Source organism: Eleutherodactylus coqui, chromosome 2 (assembly GCF_035609145.1).
Source record: "Eleutherodactylus coqui strain aEleCoq1 chromosome 2, aEleCoq1.hap1, whole genome shotgun sequence".
NCBI lineage: Eukaryota > Metazoa > Chordata > Amphibia > Anura > Eleutherodactylidae > Eleutherodactylus > Eleutherodactylus coqui.
The window spans coordinates 110626365-110641065 of NC_089838.1; the positions used below are offsets into that span (position 1 = coordinate 110626365).

The window sequence follows — 14701 nt, forward strand, 5'->3', positions numbered from 1 at the left end:
CCCACAATTGACATTGCAGACAATGCAGATTCTGCTTTATCGCCTAGCAATGGCACAGGGGTGGGGGAAGAAAAACAAACAAAAAAACACATCTGTACTGTGCATGTCTGACGGTGAGCCACTGGGTCCATCCGCAGTACAGATGAAGAAAGAAGGCAGGTACGTGCGGTTGCCGGTTGGATTCCGCATGTGGAATCCTACCAGTTCACGTGCAGGCGGCCAAAGAAACAGCAGTACAATAGCAAGTTTGTGGTAAACTAATTATAAAGTGGATGAAAACAGATGTGTAATCTTTTACCCATTTAGTTTCATATACATTTCAGATTTGCTTTAATCCATGGTTTGTCGAAATTATATTTTGATTCTTCTAGTTTTATTTTAGATTTTCATTGTTCCTTTCATAGATTTGGCAGTTTGTTTCATTAGGTCTTCAGTATTCTATGTGCACATGGTTGCCCGACACCGACACCCGGCGATTAGTATAAATCATTGTGTTGTCAGAAGACGGATCTTACCGCTTTTCACAAGCATTTAAGCTTGCTATTGGACTGCTGTTTGTAAATGGCCTGTTGAAAGCGGCTCAGAAACCTGTTGCCCAATAAAGTGCCACGTTCCTTTTACCCTGGTCTAGGCTCCTCTGTGGCAGCGCCGATCGCCGCCTTTGTTTTCTCTGTTAATTTAAAGGGGTTCTGACATGAATAATGTTTTTATGCTTTAGCAGCCATTGTTCTCTGGTCTGCCTAATGGACCCAGGGAACCCACGGTTTAACCCTTTCCAATCCAATTTGTATCCTGGTTTTCCTAGGGGGCTTACTTTTTTCTGCCATTATACAACAGCGCTATATGCTGGCTAAAGCCAGTATTGCATGAGGTGACACAATGGATAGGCTCCGACTGCAGAGGGGCTGCAATATACAGTAAGAGAACCCCGACGGACGTCTTCCAACATCGAAGCTGTACAGCCTTAAATCATAATGTCTTCAGAGGTCAGACAGTGGATTGGAAAGGGTTAATGGCTGCTAAAACATAAAAACCTCATACTTACCTTGTCTCCTGTTGTTGTTGACATCAGGGGGGTCATCTCCCAGCAGGCGCTGCTCTTCCTCTTTTTCCTCCACGAGCCGCGCTGCTCCGGGATCGCGCGCATGTGCAGTGGAGAGGTGCCCTCTGACAGGAGTCAGGACGGGCCGCGTCTCCACTGCGCACGCGCAGAATCTTGGAGTTCAGTCAGGACGGACGGGCCGCCCACAGCAAGCACTGCTTGTGACGTGCTTGCTGTGGGCGGCCCATCCGTTCACCTCGGAAGTGACTGACAGACGGAGCAGAGCAGAGCAGGAAGCGGTCATTTTGACCGCTCCTGCTCTGCTTCTACAAACCACAGAAGAAGATGCCGGCTGGAAGGGACATGCCTGGCGATCGGACCTGGCCAGGCAAGTTGAGTACAATTTTTTATTTTTTTTTTAATGTCAGAACCCCTTTAATCTATCCAGAACATGAGCTCCACGGTCCGGCAAGTAGAGGCTGCAACTGTTTTCTGCATCCATTGTTGCGCCTCAACTACCTTTGTCAAGGCGAAGATCCAGCATTTACTTCTCATGTTTCCCAACAGAATTCTGCACTATGGAAGTGCTGTTTTTACTTTCATTCTAGTATATGAGGTTCACAGCACCACACACCCTTAATCCAGAGCGCTTTCATCAAACACAGTATTCCCAGAAACAGGTAGTCCAAGCAATCCTAATATAATAATCAAATGATGTGGTTTATTCAGTCCATGACTTTCGGTGATAAGGGTTGGTGCAACACATTTCAGAGGCATTTCTCCTTTCTCAAGCACATACAGCATGGACAGGTTACAAAAAGTCCAAGTATGTATGTATATGCTGACACTTAAATGCATTGGCTACAACTACATAAGGCCCCCTGTCCACGGCAGTGATTTCGCCGACTGTAAACCGCCGGCGACACTTGCCATAGCATTGCTATGGAAAGCGCCGGCCCTGTGTGCACGAGCGGAGAATCATTGCGATTCTCCGCTCGCGGCGGGCAATTTGCAGCATGCTGCGAATTGCCCCGATTCTCCGCGGTCAGCCTGTTAGATAGGGCTGACCGGTGGAGCTTCGGCGGCAGCTCCCAGCTTCGCCACGGGATACCACATCGCCCGTGGACAGCCAGCCCAACAGTTCCAATGGGCGTTCCTTCTGGCAACTGGAAATGCCAGCGTGACACATGCCGGAAATGGCAACTTCCATTCACGACTCCGCGACCAGAAGTACATGAGATGGCTCTATGGAGCATACATAAATATATGCACAAATGATCGCATACTGCGATCGCAACACAATAATTAAAACTATTGATTGTTCAAATAAAAAAACCTACTACACATACCTACAAAGCCTGTTTAAGCTACATCGGATATTAAAAATAATAAAATACCAATTAACATTGATAAAATACTAAAAAATATGATAAATTCATTTAATACCAAAAAACACTCTAAAAGGGTTTGTTCACACGCCACAGATGCCACGGATTTTATGCAGCAGAAACGTTTAGGCTGGGTTCTCACAGGGTGGATTCTCGGCGGAAATCTCGCAGTTTGGCCGCAGCAAAAAAACACGAGATTTCAGCCAGGAGAACCGCTGCTGCAAAACCCGCGGGGGCTTTAAAGCGGCCCTGCCGCTCGCTCTTCCACTGTGGCCGGTCCTCCCATAGAGGAGAGCGCAGCCACAGCGGGGAAAAAAAACAAAAAAAAAAAACGAACATGCTGCAGTCAGCAAATTCACGCCGCAGCGGATTTGCCATCCCGTGTGGACGAGATTTCTGAGAAATCTCGTCCACATGGCTGGCTAATCCCGGGATTAGCGGCCGCATGTGGATTTGCCGCAGCGAAATTCCGCATGGAATTTCCACGGCAAATCCGCCCCGTGTGAACCCAGCCTTACCATCAAGGTGAGTGCATTAAATGATTAAAGCAATGACTAAAGCAAATCCCGCTCAGATATACTTATAGAAAAAAAGAAGGAAAAAAAAAGGCGCAGAGTTTCTCCTCTACTGTAACTCACTTTGCTCTGCATCCACTGAGGAACGCTGATCGCGGCCATTAAGGCTCGGTTCACACAGGGTGGATTTGCTGCGGTCTTGCCGTTGCATATCCACACTGCGGCAAAACCGCTGCATTTGCAGTGCAATGCAGTACAAATGTGTTTGGGCAAAAAGCTGTTCTCACAGGACAGATTTTTTCCGCACAGCCGCAGTGCGGATTTTTCCGCAAGAAAATCCACAAGACAAAAATAACCTTTGAAGCGGTTTTGTCGTAGAAGCAGTTCTTCTGCGGCAAAACCGCAACGGAAAAAACGCAGCAAAACCGCAACAAGTCTGCCCTGTGTGACCCAGCCTTAGCCTATAAAAGCAGTTTTGTGCCTCCCACAAAAACCAATTTAATTTTTCAGGGTACTGCTTTTCTTTAAAAAAAACAAAAAACAACAAAAAAACTACGTTTTAAAACTCTTGCCTGTTTGTTGAAATTATGATTAGAAATACAGTTCTCAGTATTAGCAGTTTGAAAGTTTCCCATGTTGCATGTATATGAGGCAGAGCAGTAAAGTGGGCAGGCTGGACCGTCTCTGCTAGCTGCATATTTTGCTAGAAGTCCACCCCTCTCACCTCCTCTGACATTAATGTAGTAGGCATCATCCACACACTGCATGGGCAGAGAAGGCCTGCAGTCCACAGGCACAGCGCTTACCCACAGCGGATTTCTGCCGCAGGATAATGCTAGAGTCACCGCAATGACCCTATCAGTAATGATGGCCAAATTGCGGCATGCTGCGATTTTTATACGCGAGCAGAAAATCGTGGCTATTTTCCGCTCGTGTACATTCGGGCTGCACTTTCCATAGTTATCCTATGGAAAGTGTTTATTGCTCTACCCGCGTGTGGATTATCACTGCGGATAATGCAATGAAATATCGCCCGTGGACAGGAGGCCTAAATGCCTTGATTTTGCCAACTAATGGTATGGTTTATCTGCAAGGCGCTGGCACGACAGTTCATAGCAGTGTGTGGTTGATGCCTATAACAGAAATGGTCATCACTTCATGCATGTGACACGCTGGCAGTGAATGTATCTAATCAATACATGTGTCATTCCACTCATACATGCACCAACCCTTATCTTGTGAAGAAACCTCATCATTTGGTTATATTTGGATTGCTTGGACTACCTGTCTCTGGGATTACAGGTTTTGATAAAAACTATCCAATCTGGATTAAGAGGGGGGGTGGTAGTGTTGTGACTACACTCTGATGGGGAAGCACATGCATTATATATATAGAGATGAGCGAGTAGTGCCTTAGCGAGTATCTCCCCGTGCGTCTCTAAAGATTCGGGGGCCGACGCGGGTGATAGGCGAGTTGCGGCGGGGAGAGAGATCTCCCCTCCGTTCCTCCCTGCCCCCCGAATCTTTAGAGACGAGCGGGGAGATACTCGCTAAGGCACTACTCGCTCGAGTAATGTGCCTTAGCGAGTATACTCCCTTATCTCTAATTATATATTATCAGTTTGGTTGATTCAGATTTCCTGAATGCAAGTTTTGGTTTTTTTTCTGCTTAAACTTACTTGAGAAAAGTCCAAGACTAATCTCCACTGACACTGGCATACACAGCGAAACAAGGGGTCTTGTCCTCAAATTCATATACGCATGCACCCGAAGCTGGCGATAAGGCCAAAACGGCTGTTAGTCACATGGACAACTTCAGAAAGCTAAACGCAGCTGCATAGTGGCATGAAGGTGGTTTATTAGCCCCCAAGCTCGCTCCCTCCCTCTGTGAAAACCCTTTATACGCAGCAATCAACATAGATCGTGGCATGTAAGAAGTTACCAGCGTCCCAATAATGCACTGAGCTCTCGGCAACTCATGTACGTCGCAGCCAATAGTGAGCTGTGGGCGTTACCGCTAGCTCAGCCCGGGAAAGCCAACACTTCCGGTGTCAACAAAATTACACTAATACCTACAGTAGCCGCAGCAATAATAGCGCCCCTCCCCCCCCACAGTAGCCCAGCAATAATAGCGCCCCCTCCCCCCCCACAGTAGCCCAGCAATAATAGCGCCCCCTCCCCCCCCCACAGTAGCCCAGCAATAATAGCGCCCCCTCCCCCCCCCCACAGTAGCCTAGCAATAATAGCGCCCCCTCCCCCCCCCACAGTAGCCCAGCAATAATAGCGCCCCCTCCCCCCCACAGTAGCCCAGCAATAGCGCCCCCTCCCCCCCACAGTAGCGCAGCAATAATAGTGCCCCCTCCCCCTCCGTAGCCCAGCAATAGTGCCCCCTCCCCCCCGCAGTAGCCCAGCAATAATAGTGCCCCCCCCCTCCGTAGCCCAGCGATAATAGTGACCCCCCCCCGCAGTAGCCCAGCGATAATAGTGACCCCCCCCCGCAGTAGCCCAGCGATAATAGTAACCCCCCCCGCAGTAGCCCAGCAATAATAGTGACCCCCCCCCGCTGTAGCCCAGCAATAATAGTGACCCCCCCAGCTGTAGCCCAGCAATAATAGTGACCCCCCCAGCTGTAGCCCAGCAATAATAGTGACCCCCCCCAGCTCAGCAATAATAGTGACCGCCCCCGCAGTAGCCCAGCAATAATAGTGACCCCCCCCAAAGTAGCCCAGCAATAATAGTGACCCCCCGCGCAGTAGCCCAGCAATAATAGTGACCCCCCGCGCAGTAGCCCAGCAATAATAGTGACCCCCCCGGCACAGTAGCCCAGCAATAATAGTGACCCCCCGCGCAGTAGCCCAGCAATAATAGTGACCCCCCGCGCAGTAGCCCAGCAATAATAGTGACCCCCCCCCCCCCGCAGTAGCCCAGCAATAATAGTGACCCCCCCTGCAGTAGCCCAGCAATAATAGTGCCCCCCCCGCAGTAGCCCAGCGATAATAGTGACCCCCCCCCCCCCGCAGTAGCCCAGCGATAATAGTAACCCTCCCCCCGCAGTAGCCCAGCAATAATAGTGACCCCCCCCCGCTGTAGCCCAGCAATAATAGTGACCCCCCCCCAGCTCAGCAATAATAGTGACCCCCCCCGCAGTAGCCCAGCAATAATAGTGACCCCCCCCCACAGTAGCCCAGCAATAATAGTGACTCCCCCCGCGCAGTAGCCCAGCAATAATAGTGACTCCCCCCGCGCAGTAGCCCAGCAATAATAGTGACCCCCCGCGCAGTAGCCCAGCAATAATAGTGACCCCCCGCGCAGTAGCCCAGCAATAATAGTGACCCCCCCGCGCAGTAGCCCAGCAATAATAGTGACCCCCCGCGCAGTAGCCCAGCAATAATAGTGACCCCCCGCGCAGTAGCCCAGCAATAATAGTGACCCCCCGCGCAGTAGCCCAGCAATAATAGTGACCCCCCGCGCAGTAGCCCAGCAATAATAGTGACCCCCCGCGCAGTAGCCCAGCAATAATAGTGACCCCCCGCGCAGTAGCCCAGCAATAATAGTGACCCCCCGCGCAGTAGCCCAGCAATAATAGTGACCCCCCGCGCAGTAGCCCAGCAATAATAGTGACCCCCCGCGCAGTAGCCCAGCAATAATAGTGACCCCCCGCGCAGTAGCCCAGCAATAATAGTGACCCCCCGCGCAGTAGCCCAGCAATAATAGTGACCCCCCGCGCAGTAGCCCAGCAATAATAGTGACCCCCCCCCCGCAGTAGCCCAGCAATAATAGTGACCCCCCCCCGCAGTAGCCCAGCAATAATAGTGACACCCCCCCCCCCGCAGTAGCCCAGCAATAATAGTGACACCCCCCCCCCGCAGTAGCCCAGCAATAATAGTGACCCCCCCCCCCCGCAGTAGCCCAGCAATAATAGTGACCCCCCGCGCAGTAGCCCAGCAATAATAGTGACCCCCCGCGCAGTAGCCCAGCAATAATAGTGACCCCCCGCGCAGTAGCCCAGCAATAATAGTGACCCCCCGCGCAGTAGCCCAGCAATAATAGTGACCCCCCGCGCAGTAGCCCAGCAATAATAGTGACCCCCCGCGCAGTAGCCCAGCAATAATAGTGACCCCCCGCGCAGTAGCCCAGCAATAATAGTGACCCCCCGCGCAGTAGCCCAGCAATAATAGTGACCCCCCGCGCAGTAGCCCAGCAATAATAGTGACCCCCCGCGCAGTAGCCCAGCAATAATAGTGACCCCCCCCCGCAGTAGCCCAGCAATAATAGTGACCCCCCCCCCGCAGTAGCCCAGCAATAATAGTGACCCCCCCCGCAGTAGCCCAGCAATAATAGTGACACCCCCCCCCCCGCAGTAGCCCAGCAATAATAGTGACACCCCCCCCCCGCAGTAGCCCAGCAATAATAGTGACCCCCCCCCCCCGCAGTAGCCCAGCAATAATAGTGACCCCCCCCCGCAGTAGCCCAGCAATAATAGTGACACCCCCCCCCCCCCCCCGCAGTAGCCCAGCAATAATAGTGACCCCCCCCCACAGTAGCCCAGCAATAATAGTGACCCCCCCCCGCAGTAGCCCAGCAATAATAGTGACCCCCCCCGCAGTAGCCCAGCAATAATAGTGACCCCCCCCCGCAGTAGCCCAGCAATAATAGTGACACCCCCCCCCCCCCGCAGTAGCCCAGCAATAATAGTGACACCCCCCCCCCGCAGTAGCCCAGCAATAATAGTGACCCCCCCCCCCGCAGTAGCCCAGCAATAATAGTGACCCCCCCCCCCCGCAGTAGCCCAGCAATAATAGTGACACCCCCCCCCCCACACACACACACACACACAGTAGGTCCAGCAATAAGTGACCTCCCACAGTAGCTCTAGTGACCCCCTACAGATGCCCTATTGTATTAGCGGTCCCCCTACTTATTTCTTTCTGGTCTCCTCAGTACTGCTGCCGGCGTCAGTGTGTGTGCGCCTGCAGCAGTGCCTCCTCCCCTTACGCGGAGCCAAACAGGAGAGGCAAGGGACATCCTGGATGCACACTGCTGGCAGTGTGCGCATCCAGCCGCGGAGCTGCAGACTAATTACCGGTTCTTGTGTATCTTGTCTCCACCAGAATTATGGGTGGAGACATGGTCTGAGCTGGCCAAAGCTAGAGGGAACACCCACAGCTCCTGATTGGCTGCCGGATACACACCTGCAGCAAGCAGAGGACATTTTCTGAAGCCGCTTTTCTGGCCCCTGCTCTGCTAACCTCTGGCAAGTATGTTCCTCCTCCTGGCCCCACTCTACTACTTCTTTGTCCGAAGCACTTTCCCCATGCTCTCCAGCAACTCTGTTTCTCCGGCCCCTGCTGTACTGTCTCATTTGACCTGAGCAGTTCTCAGCCGCTGATATAGCGGGAGAGCTGGCTCTCTGTTGCGGCCGAGTTACCACCACTGCTAGGCGCTGGCCGACTGGGAGATCTGACAGCCAGTGGGGGACGGTGAGACCTCGCGCCGCTGCTGGGTTCAGCAAAGGACTACGGCAGCACACATTGCAGCATATATGGCAGTCCTTGGGGGTGACTGTCAGCGCAAGGCTTGGGAGGGGAGAACGGCTGCAACAGGAGCTGGAAGGGGAGAAGGGAGAGCACCTGAGACTGGAGTCGGCTCAGTGCAGGTGTGTCTCTGGCAGCCAATCCGGAGATTTGGGCATTCCCTCTAGCTCTGGCAGGCCAGCCCATGTCTCGACCCACAACTCTGGTGGAGACTAGCTACACCAGTACCCAAATGGCTGGCCCGCTGGAAAGTGGGACTGTCCCGCCTAAATCAGGACGTGGGGTCACCTTACTCTTACACATGTAATGCGTCATAAAAATTGAACATGCTGTGATTTTTCTTACGTGCGCAGCATACGCCATGATTATATGTAAGTCTGAACGGGTCAATGGAAATCATTTCCCTTCATTGACCCATTAACCATGTATTACACTGGCAATAGACCCATGCGTAACGTGGTGAAATATATGCCCTTGTGAATGAGCCCTTATATATACTGCGGGGGAGGGGGGCATCATGAAATATATATCTCTGCCTCTCCCACACCGCACATGGCCGGCAGCGCCGGGCCTGCGTTCGGTCCCGCCTTCCTTACATCCCGGCACCGAGGCGCGCACAGGGGGCGGGAAGCGCCTCAGTGGCGCAGTTGCTGAGGTGAAGGCTAATCCCGTCCTCTATCTGCGCCACAGCAGCACGCGCGAGCGGCGTTTCCCGCCTACCATTTATAAATGGCCGCCTCCGCTTCCCCTCACATACAAGCGTTAACCGGCCGGTGATAAGGAGCTGCGCCCCTCACAGCCCGGCCTATACTGGTTACACCCTCCCTCCCCAGTCTAGGGCGTTCATACGCTTCTCCGTCATAACTACCTGCAGCCGCCCCCACCGGCAGGTCCATGGCGTCACCGTTTCCGAAGTCGTCTGCCATTTTCTTGCAAGTAAAAGTGGCAACCGCACCACACACGGCTTCAAGAAAGGGTACACGCGTCGGGAGCGGAAGCCTCGCGAGAACGCCGCAGAACGTTACTAGTCTCGCGAGAGGTGGCCACCCCCACTTGTCCTCAAAGCAAAAAAAAAACCCCTCAACAAACAAAGCTTTATTGGCACAAACACAGGTGTCTTGTATGGTGGTTCTATGGGATAGTAGGGTCCTTGTGAGGCGTTAGATAGTCCACAGTGAACATCCGGGTCCTTTCCTATTTACCGCTCTCTGTATGGCGAATGTACCCCCTCCCCTGCAGTGCTGTGTTCCTTCCCCATTGCAGTTCACACGGCTGGCCGATTCTGATGCGTTTTCCATGCCCCAATCACCTTGTATTCCACCTTTCACATTGGTCAGTGGGAATCCACACTGTACAAGAAAAGTGGCATACCAACTATTGGGGGGAATCCATTGTAATAAGGTTATAATTCTCCAACAAGCTACCAGCAAAAGGCGCATTTAGATTTTTTTTATTTCTACATGTCGCTTAACCCCTCAGGCTAGGTTCACACAGGGTGGATTTGCCGCAGAAATTCCATCTGGAATTTCGTTGCGCTAAATCCGTCTGCGGCTGTTAATCCCGCGGTTAGCCAGTAGAGATGAGCGAGCACCAAAATGCTCGGGTGCTCGTTACTCGGGACGAAATTATCGCGATGCTCGAGGGTTTGTTTCGAATAACGAACCCCATTGAAGTCAATAGGCGACCCGAACATTTTTGTATATCGCCGATGCTCGCTAAGGTTTTCATGTGTGAAAATCTGGGCAATTCAAGAAAGTGATGGGAACGACACAGCAACGGATAGGGCAGGCGGGGGGCTACATGTTGGGCTGCATCTCAAGTTCACAGGTCCCACTATTAAGCCACAATACCGGCAAGAGTGGGCCCCCCCCCCTCCCAACAACTTTTACTTCTGAAAAGCCCTCATTAGCATGGCATACCTTTGCTAAGCACCACACTACCTCCAACAAAGCACAATCACTGCCTGCATGACACTCCGCTGCCACTTCTCCTGGGTTACATGCTGCCCAACCCCCCCCCCCGCACGACAGTGTCCACAGCGTACACCAAATTGTCCCTGCCCAGCCTTCAGCTGGCCTCATGCCACGCCACCCTCATGTCTATAAGTGCGTCTGCCAGAGGAAAAGCAGGCACACACGGCAGAGGGTTGGCATGCCTAGGCAGCGACCCCCCCCCCCCCATAAAAGGGGCGGGCCGATAGTCCACAATGCTGTACAGAAGCAATGAGAAATCCAATCCTGTGCCACCTCCATCTGGAGCTGCACACGTGGGCATAGCAATGGGGAACCTATGTGCCACACACTATTCATTCTGTCAAGGTGTCTGCATGCCCCAGTCAGACCGCGGTTTTTTATAAATAGTCACAGCCAGGTACAACTCCGCAATGGGAATTCCGTGTGCACCCACAGCATGGGTGGCTCCCTGGAACCCACCGGCGGTACATAAAAATAGCAATTGCATTGCCCATCACAGCTGAGGTAATGTCGTGCTTAATGCAGGTGGGCTTCGGCCCACACTGCATGCCCCAGTCTGACTGGGGTTCTTTACAAGTGGACAGATGTAGTAACAACTCCCTGTGGACCCACAGCATGGGTGGGTGCCAGGAAGCCACCGGCGGTACATAAATAAATCCCATTGCATTGCCCTACTCAGCAGAGCTAACGTCAGATACAATACAGGTGTGCTTCGGCCCACACTGCATGCCCCAGTCAGACTGGTAATATGTACCTTAACAGTAACCTCGTTGGTGGTAATGTGGTGGTGACTGCGGACCTAGTAGCGCAGTTTAATGTAGTTGGTTTTCGGAATGTGGCCAGGATTAAGTGGGCCGTGGCGGGGGATGGTGGTGGTGCTCTCTTGTTGTGTCGTTAAAGGTGAAATTCTTGGACTGCCACCAGAAGGACCAATGCAAAGGCATTTGCCAAGAATGTTTTCATTGTTGGAGGAGGAGGGGGATGTTTTGGAGGCACTATGTGTCCTCTCCACGTGTCCGTGGTTATATGCACCTTAACAGTAACAGTGTTGGTGGGAAATGGCCTCGCCGCCATCATGTCTTTGTGAAGCCTCTGTTTCCACACCCCAGTGACATACCATTAGCAGCGGTATAGGCAGAGCCCAGAATTATTAACATTTCAGCGGTAGCATTAGGGACAGGCCCCACTAACATATCACTAGCAGCAGTATAGGGGGAGCGCAGTCTTAGTTCCATTTCAGTAATAGTAGCACTCAAGACAGGCCCCAGTAACATTCCCATTGCAGCAGTTTACGGAGATAACAGTCTCTTTCACATTTCAGTAGCTGCAGTATAGACAAGGCCCTAGTTACATTTATGTAGCTAAAGTGTAGGCCAACCCCACACACCTTTCTGTACCATGAGTGCAGGCGAAGAACATAGAAATTACTATGATTACACTGTAGGTGAGGGCCCAAAAAAATTGGTGCACCAACAGTACTAATGTACCTCAGAAAAAATTGGCCATGCCCAACCAAGATGGCAGGTGAAACCCATTAATCGCTTTTGTTCATGTGGCTTAAGTGGTAACTAGGCCTGGAGGCAGCCCAGTTTAACGAAAAATTGGTTCAAGTTAAAGTTCCAACGCTTTTAAGAGCATTGAAACGTATAAAAATTGTTTAGAAAAATTATATGAGTGAGCCTTGTGGCCCTAAGAAAAATTGCCCGTTCGGCGTGATTACGTGAGGTTTCAGGAGGAGGAGCAGGAGGAGGAGGAATATTATACACAGATTGATGAAGCAGAAATGTCCCCGTTTTGGATGGTGAGAGAGAACGATGCTTCCATCCGCGGGTGCAGCCTACGTATTGCTTAGGTATCGCTGCTGTCCGCTGGTGGAGAAGAGAAGTCTGGGGAAATCCACGCTTTGTTCATCTTGATGAGTGTAAGCCTGTCGGCACTGTCGGTTGACAGGCGTGTACGCTTATCTGTGATGATTCCCCCAGCCGCACTAAACACCCTCTCTGACAAGACGCTAGCCGCAGGACAAGCAAGCACCTCCAGGGCATACAGCGCGAGTTCAGGCCACGTGTCCAGCTTCGACACCCAGTAGTTGTAGGTGGCAGAGGCGTCACGGAGGACGGTCGTGCGATCGGCTACGTACTCCCTCGCCATCCTTTTACAGTGCTCCCGCCGACTCAGCCTTGACTGGGGAGCGGTGACACAGTCTTGGTGGGGAGCCATAAAGCTGTCCAGGGCCTTAAAGAGTGTTGCACTGCCTGTGCTGTACATGCTGCTCGATCGCCGCACCTCCCCTGCTACCTGGCCCTCGGAACTGCGCCTTCTGCCACTAGCGCTGTCGGATGGGAATTTTACCATCAGCTTCTCCGCCAGGGTCCTGTGGTATAGCAACACTCTCGAACCCCTTTCCTCTTCGGGAATGAGAGTGGAAAGGTTCTCCTTATACCGTGGGTCGAGCAGTGTGTACACCCAGTAATCCGTAGTGGCCAGAATGCGTGCAACGCGAGGGTCACGAGAAAGGCATCCTAACATGAAGTCAGCCATGTGTGCCAGGGTACCTGTACGCAACACATGGCTGTCTTCACTAGGAAGATCACTTTCAGGATCCTCCTCCTCCTCCTCCTCAGGCCATACACGCTGAAAGGATGACAGGCAAGCAGCATGGGTACCGTCAGCAGTGGGCCAAGCTGTCTCTTCCCCCTCCTCCTCATCCTCCTCATGCTCCTCCTCCTCCTCCTCAACGCGCTGAGATATAGACAGGAGGGTGCTCTGACTATCCAGCGACATACTGTCTTCCCCCGCCTCCGTTTCCGAGCGCAAAGCATCTGCCTTTATGCTTTGCAGGGAACTTCTCAAGAGGCATAGCAGAGGAATGGTGACGCTAATGATTGCAGCATCGCCGCTCACCACCTGGCTAGACTCCTCAAACTTTCCAAGGACCTGGCAGATGTCTGCCAACCAGGCCCACTCTTCTGAAAATAATTGAGGAGGCTGACTCCCACTGCGCTGCCCATGTTGGAGTTGGTATTCCACTATAGCTCTACTCTGCTCATAGAGCCTGGCCAACATGTGGAGCGTAGAGTTCCACCGTGTGGGCACGTCGCACAGCAGTCGGTGCACTGGCAGATTAAACCGATGTTGCAGGGTGCGCAGGGTGGCAGCGTCCGTGTGGGACTTGCGGAAATGTGCGCAGAGCCGGCGCACCTTTCCGAGCAGGTCTGACAAGCGTGGGTAGCTTTTCAGAAAGCGCTGAACCACCAAATTAAAGATGTGGGCCAGGCATGGCACGTGCGTGAGGCTGCCGAGCTGCAGAGCCGCCACCAGGTTACGGCCGTTGTCACACACGACCATGCCCGGTTGGAGGCTCAGCGGCGCAAGCCAACGGTCGGTCTGCTCTGTTAGACCCCCACAGCTGTTCGTGGGCCGTGTGCCTCTTATCTCCTAAGCTGAGTAGTTTCAGCACGGCCTGCTGACGCTTGCCCACCGCTGTGCTGCCACGCCGCGCAACACCGACTGCTGGCGACGTCCTGCTGCTGCTGACACATCTAGATTGCGAGACAGAGGTTGCGGAGGAGGAGGAGGGTGCTTTAGTGGAGGAAGCATACACCGCCGAAGATACCACCACCGAGCTGGGGCCCGCAATTCTGGGGGTGGGTAGGACGTGAGCGGTCCCAGGCTCTGACTCTGTCCCAGCCTCCACTAAATTCACCCAATGTGCCATCAGGGAGATGTAGTGGCCCTGCCTGCCTGTGCTTGTCCACGTGTCCATTGTTAAGTGGACCTTGGCAGTAACCGCGTTGGTGAGGGCGCGTACAATGTTGCGGGAGACGTGGTCGTGCAGGGCTGGGACGGCACATCGGGAAAGGTAGTGGCGACTGGGAACTGAGTAGCGCAGGGCCGCCGCCGCCATCATACTTTTGAAGGACTCCGTTTCCACAACCCTATACGGCAGCATCTCAAGGCTGATAAATTTGGCTATGTGGACGGTTAACGCTTAAGCGTGCGGGTGCCTGGCGGCGTACTTGCGCTTGCGCTCAAACACTTGCGCTAGCGACGGCTGGACGGTGCGGTGCGAGACATTGGTGGATGGGGCCGAGGACAGCGGAGGTGAGGGTGTGGGTGCAGGCCAGGAGACGGTAGTGCCTGTGTCCTCAGAGGGGGGTTGGATCTCAGTGGCAGGTTGGGGCACAGGGGGAGAGGCAGCGGTGCAAACCGGAGGCGGTGAACGGCCTTCGTCCCACCTTGTGGGGTG

General features: G+C 53.1%; 1 protein-coding gene across 2 annotated transcripts in view; it reads right to left on the bottom strand.

Annotated features, from left to right (window-relative positions):
- ZNF346 (zinc finger protein 346) overlaps positions 1-9487 on the bottom strand; it is a 40965-nt gene extending 31478 nt beyond the window's left edge. For both annotated transcript variants that reach the window (XM_066591328.1, XM_066591327.1), the window contains exon 1: positions 9348-9487. In XM_066591328.1, the coding sequence (XP_066447425.1) occupies positions 9348-9405 (58 nt within the window). In that variant the 5' untranslated portion in view covers positions 9406-9487. The remainder of the gene's footprint in view (positions 1-9347) is intronic.
- Between the last annotated feature and the right edge of the window lie 5214 nt (positions 9488-14701).